At 41.9% G+C, this 18,393-nt stretch overlaps 1 protein-coding gene across 3 annotated transcripts in view; it reads right to left on the bottom strand.

The window, feature by feature from the left end:
* ehbp1l1a (EH domain binding protein 1-like 1a) overlaps nt 1-18,393 on the bottom strand; it is a 43,176-nt gene that overhangs the window by 6,998 nt on the left and 17,785 nt on the right. For 2 of the 3 annotated variants that reach the window (XM_030076578.1, XM_030076579.1), the window contains 4 exons: nt 17,933-17,992; nt 17,681-17,810; nt 377-572; nt 73-239 (listed from right to left, as the gene is read on the bottom strand). In XM_030076578.1, the coding sequence (XP_029932438.1) occupies nt 73-239; nt 377-572; nt 17,681-17,810; nt 17,933-17,992 (553 nt within the window). Of the gene's footprint in view, nt 1-72; nt 240-376; nt 573-844; nt 3,447-17,680; nt 17,811-17,932; nt 17,993-18,393 lie in introns of those variants that run through there. The other variant, XM_030076577.1, reaches the window with a different exon arrangement.

Raw genomic sequence — 18,393 nt, 5'->3', positions numbered from 1 at the left:
CTATAGACCATAAAAGTATATAGTTTTTTATTATTTGTAAATGGATTATTTGACCATTCAACTGGTTCTCACATCTTTTCTGGGTAGAAGTGATGTAGGATGGCACAGAAAGCCAGGCCGTTCCTCCAGGAAGTGCTGAAGTTGGTGATTTTCACCCCTTTGTGACCCTGTGTGACTTCCTGACACCACTCCAGTAGAGACTGACTTGAGGTCACTAGGCTAGGGCTGGCCAGTATGCTCTGGAACACAGACACAATATTGCTGCATGATTGCAAAATAAATCAGCACTTTCAGATACTACAAAAATCCTCTATGAAGTGACTCAAAGCTGATAGGAAGTGATTCATGAGCTGAGAACAGAAGATAAATAACATACTTCAGAACAGGCACCCTTATCTTGACCCATTTCCTGGGGATCTGCAGGTCTTTTCTGAGGCGTTGCTGGCTCATTGGCTAAGTGGACACCATCTACTTTTGATTCACTGTCATCTCGGTAAGAACCACTCAATCGCTTCTTACCCCGAGGCACAGGGACAGGCTGCGCTGAGGATTCTCCTGCTGCCTTCCTCTGCCTACAGAGACATACACAAACACAGAAAAGTGATCACTTCATCATATCATTTCTTTGAAATCATGTTATCAATCAAGTAAAGCAAAATGGTGGTTATGGGTGGGTGGTTTTCCAAAAATGCTGTCAATGGAATTGCGTAACCAGGCAGTGTTAGAAGTTATAGGACAATGAGAATCTCTATGGTGTATTAAGAGAGAATAATGCAACACATATATATATATGTATCTCATTCTGAGTTTATCCCACCCTTGTATGTGTACCAACTAATCTTACCTCTCCTCCTCCTCTATACCACCAGCAGCTACATCTACAGACACAAAGCCAAAGTCCACCTCTTCAACCATGTCTTTGCTCAAGTTTATCTCCATGGGTTCGCTGTCTTTATCTCCTACATGCAGCCAGTCATCCTGACCAGGTATAACAGAGGAATCAAAGGTTTTGTCAGTTTCTGCTTCAAAGGCCATTTCAGCATCAACCTGGTCTGACACTGCATGTGTAGCTCTCTCATTGTCGTCTACAACAACAGATTTATCTGTAAAGGTCCAGCTTTCAATGCTTTCCACAAGTGACTTGTTATTAAAAGTATCTTCAATAGAGCCTGGTCGAGGAAAATCTGCTTCTGCAAGTACTGCCAGAACTTCTTGTTCCGATGCTGATGCAACATCTTCTGCTCCAGGAATTGTGATAAAACCTCCCTCAGAGATCACACTTGATTCCACTGATGTTGAGCCTTCCCTTGTTTCCTGAATAGTGGGAGGTGGGACCTCTTGGTTACTTTCAGAGGATACCGTTTCTATGGGGAATGAAGTGTCTGCAGGTGGGGTGCTGTCTGAGTAAGTGGCACTGAGGGGTCTCTTGGGGCGAGGCATTGGAACAGGCGAGCTTGATTGTACTGCTTCAGAAACCTTGGTCTCAGTTGCAGAATCTGGCATGCAAGAAGTTGGTGAGCTAGAAGGTGTGACATCATCTGGGAAAGAACCACTCAGACGCTTCTTTACTCTTGGTTTGGGTACAGGTAATCCTGAGGGCACTGGTATTTGCTCTGAAATGTCACCACCCTCTACTTTGCCCTTGCTCTCAATGTTAAGATGTCTTCTTCTCATACACACTGCCACCCCAGATGTAGAGGGTTGATCACTAGGAGGTACAGGGCTTGTGTTATGCTGAGGTGTCAACAATACTCCGGATGTTGAGGTTGCCTGACCCTCTTCTCCACTGGTGGACTGTCCTGACCTGGAAACATGTGACTGAACATGAGAGCTCCCCTCTGCTGTTACATCATCTGGGAAGGAGCCACTGAGACGTTTCTTTACACGAGGCATTGGTATAGGCAGAGACCCTGGTTCATCCCTCTTTTCTGTTTCTGATATTCTATACTCTGATTTCTGAGATGCTGTATCAACCACTTTAACATAAGTATCACCTGCAATCTGTGATGGTTTTGTCTTTTTTACATCCTTGTCAACAATATCACTTGGCATGTTCTTTATCTGGAGTGGAGGTACACACTCCTTATTTGCTGCATTCAAATTCTCCAATGTAATTTTCTTATCATTGACATTTTTTTCAGATTTGCCTGAAGGCAATTTTTTGCTACGTCTTGGAGGAGCTATCTTTCTGATGACTGATAGAGGGGTAGTCTGCCCAACACCAAAGTCAGTGAATAACTCTGACTCTGGTTCTGGATTTGAGTCTTCAAATTTCTTGGAACATTCAGCAGGACAAGAAGTTCTTTCTGTGTGCTTGGGGATGACAAATTCTGTGTCTGTTTGTAGAGGTTCACTCTGAGTAAAATCAGAATGTTGCATGGTGAAACTATCTTTTCTTCTTACAGGCTGTGAAGGCATCAGTTCAGTGTCTGTTTGACTCTGTTGCTCTACATTCTGTAAAAGTTCAGGAGCACCTGAGACATTGGATCTTCTAGATCGTCGAGGTGGAGCAAGGTTAGAGGTTCCCAGAGCAGTACCATCTTGACCTTTCAAATTCTGTAGGTCATCAGTTACTGCAACAAATGTCTCTTTAGTGAAGTTGTCTTTTCTGTCAAGAGGCTTGTTCAGCGCTTCTGAGTTTGGTGAAACATTATCAGTTTTGTGGGAAGCTTCAGGTGGCAAACTACCATCCCTTCTTTTTACACGACGAGGAGGGACAAGATCTGTTGATATTTGAACAGGTTCACTTTCCCCTTGTACATAGTGAACACCCTGTGATTGCTCTAAGGGTACAGAATTATTTATTTTGCTTACAGGCTGCTGGAGAACCACCTGCATAGATGTTTGATCAGCAAGGCTTTCTTGGGCATCAACTTTGTGAGGGACACCAGCAGGAAGGCTACCATCTCTTTTCCTTATTCTTCGAGGAGGGACAAGGTCATTGGTTGTCTGGGTTAGAATATTCTCACCAGTGGCATCATCTTTGACCTCAGATTTCTGAAGACTGTCAGATGAAAGACTTCTGTCTCTTCGTGCACAGTGCTGTGAAATAACTTCAGGTTTTTGTTTACGGTCTGGTGTCCGACTATCCTTCCTCCTCACTGGTCGTAATGGAACAACACACACAGCGTCTTTGTCTTTAACATTCTCCTGTTTATGTACTGGAACTTCTCGTTTGTGCTTCCTGCCTCTTTGAGGGGCAGCAACATCTGTCTGTAGATCAACTGGAGTTATTTTCTGATTATTTGAGGGTTTATCCATGATTGTCTCACTGAATTCATGAGAGCAGTCATCTACCAGAGAGTCATTTGATGTTGTCTGTAGGGTAGCAGAGATTCCTTCTGTGCTTGTTTGTTGAAGGCTTGAGGACAAAAAAGGAGAAGCTTCAGAATTTGCATGTCTTCATTGTGTTATACACCTTTTAAAATAATCTCATGCAGCCAATTGTCCATGATCTTATATTATGTAAGGTGACAGTTTACAAAACCTAGGTAAAGTTGTTACATAGCCTAATCTACAGAGAGGATCAGACCAGCAAGATAGCATCACAACCAAATTTTGTTACCAGTTGTAGCACAACTGTTAAACATTTCACTCTACTTTATAAAAATGCACATGAAAAAAAAAAAACACATGATGAAAAAACACAGCATAACATAAAGGACACAAAGATAACCTTAGTTTACAACTGAGACAAAAAAACTACTAAAATTTCTGTAACGAGTTTACAGTTTTGTTCACAACAATGGCAGACAAAGATGCAGCCACCTCATCCACCAAGCCTGAAAGAATTTGCTCGACAGAAAGTGTGCATGCAAAAAAAAAAAGTGATAAACACTGCAGCAAAATTTAGTTGTAATCAAGACTTTGTTGAAATGTTAGACGTATAAAATGAAAAACCAAGCGCCAATCAAAAAATAACTGGTACTGAATTTGTTTTCTCATACTGTTGGTGAACGCCTTACATTACAGTTGTGACAGAGCAAGGAGATTCATAAAACTTATGAAAGCTGAAGCAAAGTACTGATTTTGGTCACCAAGCACCAGTACTGCACAATAATGTGTATAGTATCATTTTAAACATCACAAAGCATATTCTTAGGGCCACAAAGACTTGCCTCACAATGGCCTTAGTAGAAAGCGAATTAAAACAGAACAAGAGACAATGTTACAACTATAAATTCAGAAAATTTATATTTTCACACCGTGCAAACACCGTGCCAACTTTCAGGAGGGGGGGTTGTCCCCTGGCACTCACCCTTTATCCAGGAGTGCAGAGGCTGATTCTGTTATAAGATCACCCTGACCTGTCTTAGCCTGGTTCAAACCTTCAACAAAAACTGATGTCTGCACTGAATCCTGCTCTGTGAATAATCTCTCCTTCATATAATATGGATCAAAGGAGGCCCCCTCTTTTGATCCTTCTCCTTCAAGGTCTTCCTTTGATATTTCAGTGATATCTGCCTCTGTCAGTGGAGGCCATTTCTTCATAATGCTTGGGCCTACCACTCCCAAAAACCCATCATCACTGTCTGTAGTCGGTGATGGAGATACCGATCGATCATCTGCCAAGTTCCACATGTATGGTTCAGCACTTGTTGGAAATTTGATGCTTTGGTTGGTTTGAAGCATTCCCTCAAACTGGGGCTCTTCTAAAGGTACTGCTTTCCCAACAAAGGTAGTGCTGTCTGGAAGAGGTGGAGAGTTGTCTTCTCTGTCCACAGAGGAGGAGAGGGCTTTGGGATGGTGAACAACTTCAGCTACAGAGGAGCCAGATGGCCCCAAAATGGATGCTACTGTTTCATAACTGTGAGAGAGATACTTAAGTGAGTGATTGAAACCTGCGATCATGCAACGGTTTCAATACACATGTAAGTAATTGAAGAAAACAACTGAGCAGTGAAAATGGTGATATTAATTTCCAGAAACATGCAAAAGCAATTCAATCTTTACTTTTGCTGAACTTTGATTTGACAGTCAAGTGTCAGCATTTAATAACATCACTTTCATACACAATACAAATCGAAACTGAAAAATTACCACAGCCTCAATCTCAATATTTATATTACTGATACACAAATATTTTCTTTAAATATAGGACGTCTTATCACTTCTTATGATCTTATGATAACACCCTGAAAACACATTTAAATAAAGATGTTTTGGTACCAAGAGCTCAACGAATTCCAAGTACAAAAATATCTTTAGTCTACAAGGGTAATTTTAGTCCGCCAGAGCTGATTGTATATGTGTTATTTGATCCCAGTTCTGGATACCATACTATGTTTCCTTCACTTTGACGTACAAATCACTACATACTATAAATAATACTATGTAGCAGTTCCCCACCAATGTTATACTTACCCTTTGTGGAAAACATCCACAATAGCCTTTACAAATCCTGAGGTCTCTTCTTCCTTTGGTGAAAAAGAGGAACCTGCCTCCTTCTCTGTCATTGTCCCATCTGCCTCCAATACTTCCCAACCTAAGACTACAGCTGGCTCTGGGGTATCCAAAGATCTCTTCACTGTTTGGACTTCCTCTGGTAATTGCTTCTCTATGTCTGGACTGCAGAGGACCAAGACATTAACTTTTTAGGCCATCATATACACAGAGTTCACGCCACAACACCACAAAAAACCATGTGATGAAATAGAAGCTTCAGGGATGCTTCAGGGAAATTCCTCATGCACTCTACAGCCATGTTACCAGACCTAATGTTTACTGGTCACTGCAAACCATATTAGACAAACACTAGATTTCTTTTTTTTTTCACAGCAAACCATGCTAGAGCATAGGCTCAACCACTTACCCTTTATCTACAGAAAGGCCTATGCTTTGCTCTGCACCCATTTTTATTTTCTTCTCTGTCACAAAAACAAACACAGTGAAACACAAGAGAAACCAAGTGACCCTGAAACTTGGACACTAATTTTAACAGCAAATGTCTCACCAAAGTCCATTGATGAAGCAGATCTGCTATCAGGTGTGGGGGAGAAACCAGGAATGTATGTTTCTTTGAGACATGACTGAGAAGGTTGTATATAAGGCAATTCTTGTGATTTAAGTTCCACAGCAGAGCCAGGCAATAGAGCAACCATCATTTGTTCCTCTACCGGTTTCAGCCATTGAATAGAGGGGAACCCAGGAATTTGAGCCACATGTGGACATGATGGAGCCATTGGTACCATATTTTTCATTTCTTCTTTATTGTCTATTGTTACATCTATAATACAAACATTCCTCTCATTTTGCACCCTCTCAAAGAGGGCTTTGGTGTGTGTTGTTCCATCCTGTGTATCCATATATGCAGAGCTAAGCATTCTTGCTGATGGAAAACCTGGGACACGTGAAACACATGCACTTGATGTGTATAAACTGACCATGTTTGGTGGTCTGTTTTCAACTGGAGCAGAGGGGAAACCAGGGGTGCGAGCCTCTTTTGGGCAACATGTCACTAATGCCATCATACTTTTCACATCATCACTGCATGTCCAGTTCTGACCAGAAATTGCCAAAATAATCTCTGCCCTCTTCTTCTGAGGCTTAATGCAAAAAGGTTTTGGTTCAATTATCCATCCTGTGCTTGGGACCTCAGTCATGGAAGAAAAACCTTTGAGACTTGAAGCTTTGGGGCAGTAAGGTACAAGGCTCATCATATTGCATTCCATTTTGGATTTAGATCGTGGTGCAGAGGGGAACCCAGGAATACTGGATGCTTCTGGGCAAGATGGCGTGAGGGCCAACATTGCCTTCATGATTTCTCGATCTTGATTTGGACTGTCCACTGCAAAAACTGTCTTCTTCGGAAGATTATCCCACAAACTATTGGGATCAACAAGCCATTCTAGTTTTGTGGCCCCTTCAAAGGATGCACAACCAGGGAAACTGGAGAGTCTGGGACAAACGGGCACAAGACTCAACATATTACATCGAGGGGCAGATGGGAATCCTGGAATCCTTGATGCTGCTGGGCAAGAAGCAACCAAAGGAAGCATGTTGTTTGCATTATCTATGTCAACTGTTGAGTTACTGATCATAACGTGACTCTTATTATGTGGTCTCTTCATCAGTGAACCAAGGTCAGCAACCCACACTCTCTTGTCACCCTCAATTGATGAAAATCCAGGTATGTTGGAAACGAGGGGACACAAAGGGAGGAGGTTGACTATATTTAGCTCATGATACACCACCTTGGGATTTGGGAGAGATGGGAAACCAGGAATGCTGGCCACTTTAGGACAGGACGGTGCAAGGGAAACCATATGCTTCATGGCCTTTCTGTTGTCTTTTGATGTCTCAAATATGACATTCTTCCTTAGTGGTCTTCTCAGCAATGATTCCTTTTCTGTCAACCATCCTACATTTTCATACCCCTCAGTAGATGGAATTCCAGGTATTTTGGAGGCCTTGGGGCACAATGGAAGAAGGCTGACAATATTTGGTCCATAATGCACAGTTTTAGGGTTTGGAACAGATGGGAATCCTGGAATCCGCGTCTCTTTTGGGCAAGACGGTACCATGGAAACCATTGATTTCATGTCTCTGTCACATTTGTCAGACAAGAAGACTTGCTTTTCTTTAGTTTTCAGCTCCAGTAATGGCTCCTTGCTCACTGTACATTCTTGATTCTTTGTGCAGTTAGATGATGGGAAACCTGGTATTCGTGAAACTTTTGGGCATGAGTATGAAAGACTGACCATATTTGGCACTGTCACAAAATAAATCACTCTGGGAAGTGGTACAGAGGGAAAGCCAGGGATACAGGATTCTTTTGGGCAGCTTGGTACAAGAGAAACCATTTCTTTCATTTCTTTGTCTATCCGATAATTCTTTAGTAATATTGCTGACTTATCTTTGATCTGCCTCTGCCATAATGGCTGATGAACGGTGTTCCAGTCTTTGCTATCAGCTTTTTGCATGGATGGAAAACCAGCCATAATAGACACAGCAGGGCAAGATGGAAGAAGGTTGACCACACTAGAACCATAATAGTTTACTCTAAGTTGAGGAACAGAGGGAAATCCAGGGATACAAGTTTCTTTGGGACAAGTTGGGACCAGAGCTGACATTGTTTTCACTTCATTTTTATCTTGTCTATCTTTAATCACAACCATGCTGATTTTCCTCTGCTTTTCCCATAAGGGTTTGTAATCAGTGGCCCAATTTTTGCTCAAACACTCCACTAATGATGGAAAACCTTCAATACAGGATACTTTAGGGCAATAAGTTAAAAGGCTTATTATATTTGGCTCATGGTGTAAAATAGTTTGTTGTGCAACTGTGGGAAAACCTGGTATGCAGGAATGCTTTGGACAACATGGTAATAAAGCTACCATTTCATTCATTTCATCCTTTGCTTCCTCTGATATATCTCTAACAACAGGTTTCATATTCATTTTCTTCTTCAACAGTGGTTCCTGATGAGATAACCATGAACTACAACTGGCTATACTGATAGATGGCAAACCAGGTATACTGGATAATCTTGGGCAAGAGGGCAAAAAATGTACCATATTTGGTTCATGATGGACCACACTATGCTCGGGCACAGAAGGGAACCCTGGGATTCTGGCTGCTTTGGGACAAGACAGTGCCAATGAAATCATTGCTTTCCTGCTCATTTCATCATGCTTTGATGAATACACCAGCAATGCTTTCCTTTCTCTTGCTTGTTTTTCCAAAAGCGATTGTTCATCTATAAGCCATTGTTTTTCTTCTTTGATGGACAATCTAGAGGGCATGCCAGCAATGTTTGTCACACTGGGGCAAGTTTGCAAGAGAGTGGATTGCTTGTGCTCAATTTCAGGCCTCATGGAGAATGGGACACCTTGAAGACTTGTCCTGGTAGAGCAGGAAGGCTTTTTATCAGCCACACGTTCTACTGCATATGCATCCTTTGATGGCTTCTCCCAAGTGGCCCCACTGTCAAATCGGAATTCAATTGTCTGTTTTTCAACAAAGGGGAATTCAAATATACCACTGACTGTTGGGCAGACTGGCATTACATTTACCATGCCAGGTTCAATCTCTGCCTTCACTCCATCTATTTTAGAGCTTCCAGAAGTAAGGCTTGGGATTGTGTCTGCACTGGAGCAGGACGGGACTGCGCTGACCATTCTTATCCCTTTCCTGTTTTTGTTTGATGTGTCCATTGTAAGCTCTGAGGTCTCTTTTGGTAGCTTCTCCCATAGAATGCTCCTGTCCGTAGGACTTTTTTCTAACTGCTGCTCAACATTGACTACTTTGATGGATTGGAGTCCAAGTGCACCAACAGTTTCATGTCTGGGAAAGGGGAAATTACAATCATAGTCAATTGCCGTCAAAAAAATTCTGTGCAAGTGCATCCCAGTGCATTGCAGTTAGATACCTACATCAGTCAATCACAAGCGATCACAGCTTCACTTACTGTATAGATTTATGGCTAGTCAAAATCCACGTAAAAATATGACAAAACTCCATTGTGACAATTTCACAATAAAACTAGCAACAATAACAATAAAACTAGACACATATTACATCACTTTTGTGCATGCATTGTGAAGGCTTATCATTCCAAATATGACAGTCTACAACCAGTCTTTATGAGAACTTAAAAAGCTGCACTCTTGCATGTGCATAGACAAAATGCCACATTTGCCTTACTCACTTCTACTAGTTATAGAGGTTATTAGAAAAGCTTTAGAAAAGCTTAAAAAATGCTATTAAAATACTAAGTGTTTAAAGACAAAATATGAAAGTATCAAACATTTCTGTAAATCCACTTCAAGAGCTACATTATAAATACAACACCATGCAAATCAACACAAATAACTACATCTACAGTACATCACACTGACAAGGTAAAGCCCAGTATTCAGCTCTCTCACACTTACCCACTCTGTGAGTGTCTGGTAACAGCCCCTGGGTCCACTGTATCAGTATATTTCTCAGTCTTTCTACTTGTACTAAGTCCGCCCATTCTGATATCTGATTCTAACATTTTCTCTACTGAATCTTCTTTATGTGACTGTTCTAGTGGCATTAAAACATCACTCTCAGCAACAGCTATGACTTCAGTCATCTCTGCTTCTTTGTCAGTGGCTGATCCCAAGCCATATAGTGATGTCTGTCTTTCTTGAATATGGGTTTGACCCAGAGGGCTGAAACAATGACAAGTGACAAGAGGGAAAAAAATATAAATACGGTGAACCACATAATTGGATGAACACCATACAAACCAACATTATGAACACAAATATAATGGCCAGTGTGTCAGTCCGATGTTGATGAGCTGATGGTGCTAAAGCATTATTGGGTAAGTAACAGCCCAACTATCGTGCAAACCAAGGGAACCCACCTCTCTCTGACACTCAAGAATAATGGCATGTCAGGAATGGAGTGCCACATTCTGCAGTGCAAATGTCTGAAAACAGAATTGAAAAGCATGTCTTGGACACTATTCCACTGACATCACAGAGAGTAATTTTCTTAATCTCTGCAAAATTCAGACACAATTCAGCATTCTATCTGCTATGCTTCTCCCACTCACTCACCCTTTTTCTAATACGCCTATTTCTTCAGCCTCATTTGATGTCCATGAGCCCCGCTCCTTTTTATGAATTTCCAACAATGAGCAACTTTCAGATTTTGCTTCTTTTCTATCAAGAACTAATTTGACTGGATTGGCTTCATCCCACACCTGGACTTCTGAACATGATCGTGGAAGATCTGGGACAATGGCCTGCTCAGGACAGGTTGATGTCTCAATAGTCATTCTTTGTTGTACATCCTCTGGTACTAACTGGGTGGAGAACATAAACTGCTTTGATCTCCCTGTCAAAAACTGTTGTTCCTTTGACCACCGTTGACTCATCAGGTTTTTGCTCTCATTCTTCTCTGTAGATGGAATGCTCTGAATATGGGAATCCCTTGAGCAGTGTGGTAGTGGACCTGTCATGCTTATTTGTATCCGCTCTCTTTTGGGGTGTGTCACAGACGGAAAAGTAGTTACATTAGCTTCTTGTGGGAAAGCCGGTAATGCAATCTTCATAGTTCTTAGATCATCTGGTGTGTTGACTCCTGTACCTTCAGCAAATACAAACTCTTTCTGTGCTTTTTCAAAATTTGATTCTTCTTCATTTGGCCACTCTTGTAGTAATGTAACTTCTACTCTTCCTTCTTTTTTGTCAGGTACTGACATAACATCTGTAAATCTTTCCATTGATGATTTCATCAACAAGTGTGTTTTATTAACTGGCCAACCCTGCTCTGAATGGTGAATATGTGTGGATGGAAATCCAGGAAAGGAGGCTTTCTTTGGGCAAGATGGCACAATATTTACCATATTTGGAGTGCTTACTGCTTCATGCTGTGGAACTGATGGAAAACCAGGGCTGAGAGCAATACTTGGACAAGATGGTACTAGAAAGCACATTGCCTTCATTATATCTTTGTCAGGAGTTCCATAATGGCCTTTAATTGGGCTGCACTCTTGAGTGTTGCCTGTCAACTTCAGCAGCTTATCCCAGAGTACAGTCTCAGTCTTTGCCATGGCCCATCCCTTCACTTTATCATCGAGAACAACTGAAAGCCTTGAGGGAAAACCAATGATATTTGACTTTCTTGGGCAAGATGGCAACAACTGTGCCATGGCTGGCTCTTTCTCTGTCTTGACATTAAAAGCTTGTTGTCGCACAGCAGATGGAAAGCCAGGATTGATGGCTTGCCGTGGACATGGTGGCAGCATGCTAAGCATCATTTCTTTGTCTCTCAATGACATCTCCGTCATTGTATGTTCTTGGTAAACAACCCCTTGCTTTCTATTCAATGGTTTCTCCCAAATAGTTTCCTTGTCAAAATCCCAGCCACCATTTTCTTTCATGTGATTTCTTGCAGGTAGTCCTGGTACTTTTGTGTGTTTTGGTAAAGTAGGTAATGTTTGCAACATGCTGGGGCCATCATTCATTGGTTTCATTGGTCTCTGTTGTAACTTGGAAGGAAATCCAGGAATATGTGAAATTTTGGGACAGGGTGGCAACATTGACACCATAATTCTAACTGTTCCCTTTTCTCTAAAAGACATCTTTTGGCCATGTATAACAGCAAGTCTTGTGTTTGTTAAGGACTTCACCCATATTGGCCTTTTATCCAAACTCCATTCCTCTTCATTTGTTTCAATGAGCAATCTGGATGGTATTCCAGAAATTCTGGAATGTCTTGGACAAGTAGCCAAAAGACTGATCATTCTTGATATATGTGCAAATGTTTGACATGGTATTGATGGAAAGCCTGGTAAACAAGCCTTCCTTGGGCAAGATGGTAATATAGACACCATATCTGTGAACAAATCACAACCAAAATAGACTAAATTCACGTCCTTTAAATATAACATAACTTCTGATCTCTCTCTAAGGAATAACAGTGACTTGGTAGCAACCGGCCACTCTGCTGATTTGACAGCATCCATAAGTGGCATTCCAGGAATGCTAGATACCTTTGTACAAGTTGGCAATAGCTGAACCATTCTTGGGTCAGCAGCTAATGTCTGCCTCTGAGCAGAAGGAAAACCTGGTACACTAGACTTCTCTGGGCAAGAGGGTAATATTGCCCACATCCTTTCAGCAGTATTGTGATCAAAAGAAGAAGGTGCATTTAAAATTTGCCCCAACCTTTTTTTCAGTGGCTTTTCCCACTGTGAATTTTTATGTACAAACCATTCTTTACTTCTGGGCAAAATAGGTCTTTTAGAAGGCATACCAGGAACTCTACTATGTCTGGGACATGAGGGTGAAACATAAACCATGCTGGGTTCTTGTTGTGGTGCACAAGGAAATCCTGGAACACTGGCATTTTGGGGGCAACTTGGCAACATATCCACCATGTATTTCAGGATGTTGGTGTCTCTTGATATCCACTGGGTAATATAAGCTGGTCTTTTCTTCACTGGTCTCCCTTTACTTGATTTCCTCAGGGCAAGCCAATCATTGTGCTCTGATTGAATGTGATGTCTACATGGCAAACCAATAGTCTGTGTCTGTTTGGGGCATGTACGTACAAGACTAATGATGTTTGGCACTAGTTTCTGGGGTGCTGTGGGTAAACCAGGAATCAAAGTTTTAATAGGACATGAGGGTAACATAGCTACTGAACTGAGTATTTCTCTCTTGTCTTGAGCCTGACCAACACCTGGCCAAAAATCTTGAATCAGCACTTCGCCTTTCCTAAAGGGCCTCTCCAGTAAAATATGCCTGTCCAAATATAAATCTTCAGTTTGAGAACTAACTGGCGTTTTACATGGTAAACCAATGATTCCAGTTTGCCTTGGGCAAGTAGGCAGAATATTAACCATACTAGGATGCTGCCTTGGAGCAGACGGAAAACCGGGCATCCTAGCCTTTATAGGACAAGAAGGCAGCATGGCTGCCATGACATTTATCATTTCAGGATTTATACAGGTAATTTCCTGATTATGAACACTGTGCGAATATAGTCTCTCTCCATTATTCAGTGGCTTCTGCCACAGAGGACTTCTATCCACACAATGGTCCTCTGCTCTAGTTCTGACACACATTTTAGAGGGAAAACCTCCAATTCTGGCTACTTTGGGGCAGGTAGGTAGAAGGTTAGTGCTACTGGGCTCTTTCCTTGGTGCAGAGGGGAGACCAGGGATCCTTGTTGTCTTGGGACAAGATGGTAACATATTTGCCATATCTTGCAGTTCCGTTTTATTCTGCTTTGATATTACACCCACTAAATAAATTAATCTGTCCTTTATTGGTCTTTTGTGAAACAGTGTACGAAGAGCCTTCCAGTCATCATTCTCTGACTCTGATTTAAGTGCATTTCTGGATGGTACACCTCTTACCCTGGATACTTTAGGACATGTAGGCATAAGACTGACCATACTAGGTGTTATCTTATGTGGTGCTGAGGGAAAACCTGGGATAATGGCCTTTGCAGGGCAAGATGGCAACATGGCTGCCATGATCAGGAAATCTTTATTTTCACTCTCAGCAAGGGAAGGAGGTCGAATCAGCATATTTTTACTCAGTGGCTTCTCCCATAATGGATGTCTGTCCACAATCCAAATGCCATCATTGGATATTTCTTTAGAGGGGAAACCACACACACTTGTTTTTCTTGGGCAAGTAGGAAGGAGGCTAACCATACTGGGATCTTGCCTTGGTATAGATGGAAAACCAGGCACACTAGCCTGTTTTGGGCAAGAAGGCCTCATGGATGCCATGACTTTAATCATTCCAGGATCAATGCAGGCATTTTCCTGATAATGTGCAACAGGTGAATTAAGTCTCTCTCTGTTCTTCAGTGGCTTCAACCATATAGCAGTCCTATCCACATGCCAGTCCTCTTGTCTATTTATGATCCAAACCTTGGAAGGGAAACCTAAAACCCTGGATACTCTGGGGCAGGTGGGCAGAAGGTTAGCCATAATGGGCTCCATTCCACATGCAGAGGGGAAGCCAGGGATGGCTGTCTTTCTTGGACAAGATGGTAACATATTTACCATATGTTTCATATGTTCTTCATCGTTGTGTGACCTCCTCTTGATCAGAGGTGTATTCCTCAATGGTCTATCTAAAGGTAATCTCCTCAAAATATGCCACTTGTCATTATCTATATTCATTTTTTGTCTAGATGGCATACCTGCAACCATTGTCTGCTTGGGACATGTAGGGAGCAGACAGGCCATACTTGGAATATCTGCACCCTTCTGCTGTGTAAAAGGAAACCCTGGTACACTGGCCTTCCTGGGACATGTTGGCAACAGGGCCACCATAACTTGAATTATTGTAGAATCACTGACAGTATATTCCTTAATATGAGGCATGTGTGAAACAAATGTCTCTCTTATTTGCAATGGCTTCTTCCATAGAGAATTTCTATCCACAGACCATTCCTTATATTCAGTCACAGGCCCATGAGAGGCTAAACCTGGAGCGCTGGCAGATCTGGGACATGTAAGTAGAAGGTTAGCCATTTTTGGCTGTTGACTCAAAGCAGACGCGAATCCAGGAATACTAGCAGATCTAGAGCAGGATGGTGTCATGTTCACCATATTTGTAGTCGATACACCATCCTCAAGAAGTGAGCTATTATAATCAGAATACAAGAGTAATGCCAATTTCTTGCTGGGTATATTTGCAAATAGTAATATCCTATCAGCAAGCCAAGCTACAACATCTGACTGATGAAAAGATGGCACCCCGGGAATATTTGAAAATCGTGGGCAAGTTGGTAGTAAATTTATCATGCTTGGTGCTCCCACTATCTGTGATCCAGATTCCAAAGTGGATTGAAAATGAAGACTCAAGCTCCCTCTTGGACAAGATGGTACAAGTTCCACCATAGTTGTGTACACACACTTTTCTTCTGTATCAACTACAGAGCTTGGTAATAAACCTGTATATTCATTGTTCTTATGTGTATTTTCCAACAGTGGTCTCTTATCCATAGACACAACCATATTGTCAGTTCTCTCTATCTCCATTTGATTTGATTTTTCCATTTGTGTCACTAGCCTGTCTGTTTTGGGCTGCTGTACTGAGCGGAATCCAAGTTCAGAGGCCATTCCTGAAATGGCCTGCATAGGGGCAGAAGTGTTTTCTGTACTTTCCTTGTCCCCAAGTGATCTCTGAATAGCAGGAGTGATTTCTAATGCCCCTCTCTGTGGTTTCTCCCTCTGTAAGCTTTTATCAATAGACCATTCTTCTGACTGAGCTTCAGATGTTTTGCTCATCACTGTTGAGGGAAAAGTGGAGCTGGCCCCTCTGAGACCAGATGGTACTGAGGTTGCCTTGCTCTCATTTCTGAAGGAATAAGAGACACCAAAAAATGATGTCAGAACAAAAACACTCTAAAAAGTTGACAAAAGATCTTCTATGTGTTTTAAATGATGACAATTATTAATGATTTACTTTTGCAACAACAGAGGTTAGATCAAAATTTAAACGTACGCAATGGAGAGGCTTTGATTGTTTCAGCACCATGCTACACTTACCCCAAATCCACAGTTAAAGGTTCACAGCCCGCTTTAACTGTAAGAGCATATTTCTTATGGACCTGTCTCATCCTCTGCATCTGTTTTATGTCAAAGGTTTGAGCAATTTGTGGCAAGTGCAGCAAGGTGGTCTGGTCTGGTCTGGAAGTTTGCAGGGGGTTGGCAGGAAAAAGGAGCATACTCTGAACAGGCTCTGGTTGGGCTGTTGGAGTCCCTAACTGAATGGACATCTTGGTCAAGTGACTCCTCGGTTTGACCAGAGGCTCCGTGTCTGGAGTGGAAGCGGGCGCTGGAAAATCAGGGTTTTGCTTAGGTGCAGAAGGGATGGGAGGAGCTGTTGGATTTACTTTTGGGGGGGCCTTTGTCAGCCTTGTCACTGTCTGATTCTTCTCTGTTTTTGGCACCTCAAAATATTGGAGCCCTGGGGCTGAAGGCACTTTGGGGCTAAAGGGCAGAAGAGAGGTCATGCTCTCAGGTCTGCGGGACAAACAAATGAAGGTCAGAGTTAAGATGTCAGTGGGGAGATTGTATCTCCATGGGAGTAATGCAGTCAAATCCTGGCCATGATCTCCATCTCTCAGCCGTTAGTCTGAGGCCATTTCACACAGCTCCACATAACGGCCTACGTGTACATGAGCACTGTGTTATGATCTGTCATGTATACTGGCCATACAACCTATGACACGAAGCTCAAAGCAGACAGAAATGCCAACCAAACAAATAATTAGTCAAGTTCTAAACCACATAAGGAATCAGCCAGCCTGGCAAAGCAGCAGTAATCTTCTACATAGGACACACTGCAACAGCAACAACACCGCAGTGTGAGACATTTGTCACAGGGCATGGGCAATATCAAAATATGTTTTACACTGACATAATAATATTGGGGTGGGCTAAAAGGAAATTCAGAGGTGCATCAGATCTGCTCATCTGGTGCAATTACATATTGTGATTTACACATTGACTGGACTCATACATCAGGAGTAATAGGTCTGCCATCTCTCAACAAACCAATACGTCAGGGTATAAACTCTTTGGCCTAGAATGAATGGGCCACAAATACAAAACACAGTATACTTTTTTATTTTCAAATGATTTGAATGATGACAAAGAATCAGATATTTAGTGTAACAAGTTTATTGCTACCATGATCATGGCAAACAATTCACAATTCACAAGCCTTACATGCTGTTACGTGCTGTTAATGTTCAATGGAAATTATTTTGTTTTTAGGAAATATTCACCCTTTAAATACTGTTACAAACACTGTTTTGCATTAAACTGGAAATGTTCCCACAGATTACGGGCCAAAAAGTAAATTATTGGATGTTTAGATATTCCAGGATAACCACAATGGATTGAGTTGGGTAGTGCCATGCTGAGCAACACAACAGAGCAACATGACACAAGTTCAGACCTCTTCTCTGGGCACTGTTGAATGGCATTCTGGTATGCAAATAGATGAAGCAGGTTGAGGTGAACTGGGTACACCAAAATTAAATAACATCACTTCATCATAGAAAAAAACCTTGAATGCACTAAACATCACAAATTGATGGTATCTAACAGTGTAGTAATATCAAAGGGTGGATTTTTCCTCAAAAGCCATGTCAACCTTGCCAAATAGGAAGCACAAACGCCATCACCGATAAAACTTTTCATCCTTTAAAATTCACTCACCCAGCGGATGCCCTGACAACCTCTACTCCAAATGGTCCTTCCTTCCTCCTCTCATTGGGCCTGGATGTGTCTGGCTTCTGACTGGCAATGCTGCCCATTCCTGCTACACTAGGGTATCTGGGATCAGTAGCTGGACAACACAACATACAGTTAGCAGTAGTACTGTTTAGTAGTGCTTAATACTGTAAATACATTACAGACATCTGCAATCCTGATGCTAGTAGGAGACTGTATTTTTGTGTTCATGCTCACTTGTAGGTGTTGTACATGGGTATTCCTCTTCACTCAGTGTGCTCAACTGCCTCTTAAATTCTAGAGGAAAGAGATAGAAAAATTAGACATAAAATTTTTAAACTGGTGGTTCATTTGGCACCCAAGTCCTCACAGGAGAGCAGCCTGTGAAAACACTATCCACCAGTATGTGAAGTATCAGTAGGTTTGATTAAACTACCAGCTGGGGGAGCCATGTGCTTTGATCAGCTGACAGTGTAAAACTGCACAGTGACTGGATTCAGTCACTTATTTTCATGCTGAATCTAATCAAACAACAACATGGATTTTATTCCATTTTGACCTAGTTCTTGTACCTGCATCTGGGTCACTGGGGGAAGCTAGGGCTGATGCTTGGACAGAATCTTGAAGGGGTTTTTGTGAAACATGAGGCTGAGGAGGGGGCCCAGCCAGCACAGGGTAAGGAGTTAGAGGAGTAGGTG

This window comes from Myripristis murdjan, chromosome 18 (assembly GCF_902150065.1).
Source record: "Myripristis murdjan chromosome 18, fMyrMur1.1, whole genome shotgun sequence".
NCBI classification, from domain to species: Eukaryota; Metazoa; Chordata; class Actinopteri; order Holocentriformes; family Holocentridae; genus Myripristis; species Myripristis murdjan.
Note: the sequence above shows the minus strand (reverse complement) of the source record. Positions and strands in the feature narration are given on the sequence as shown.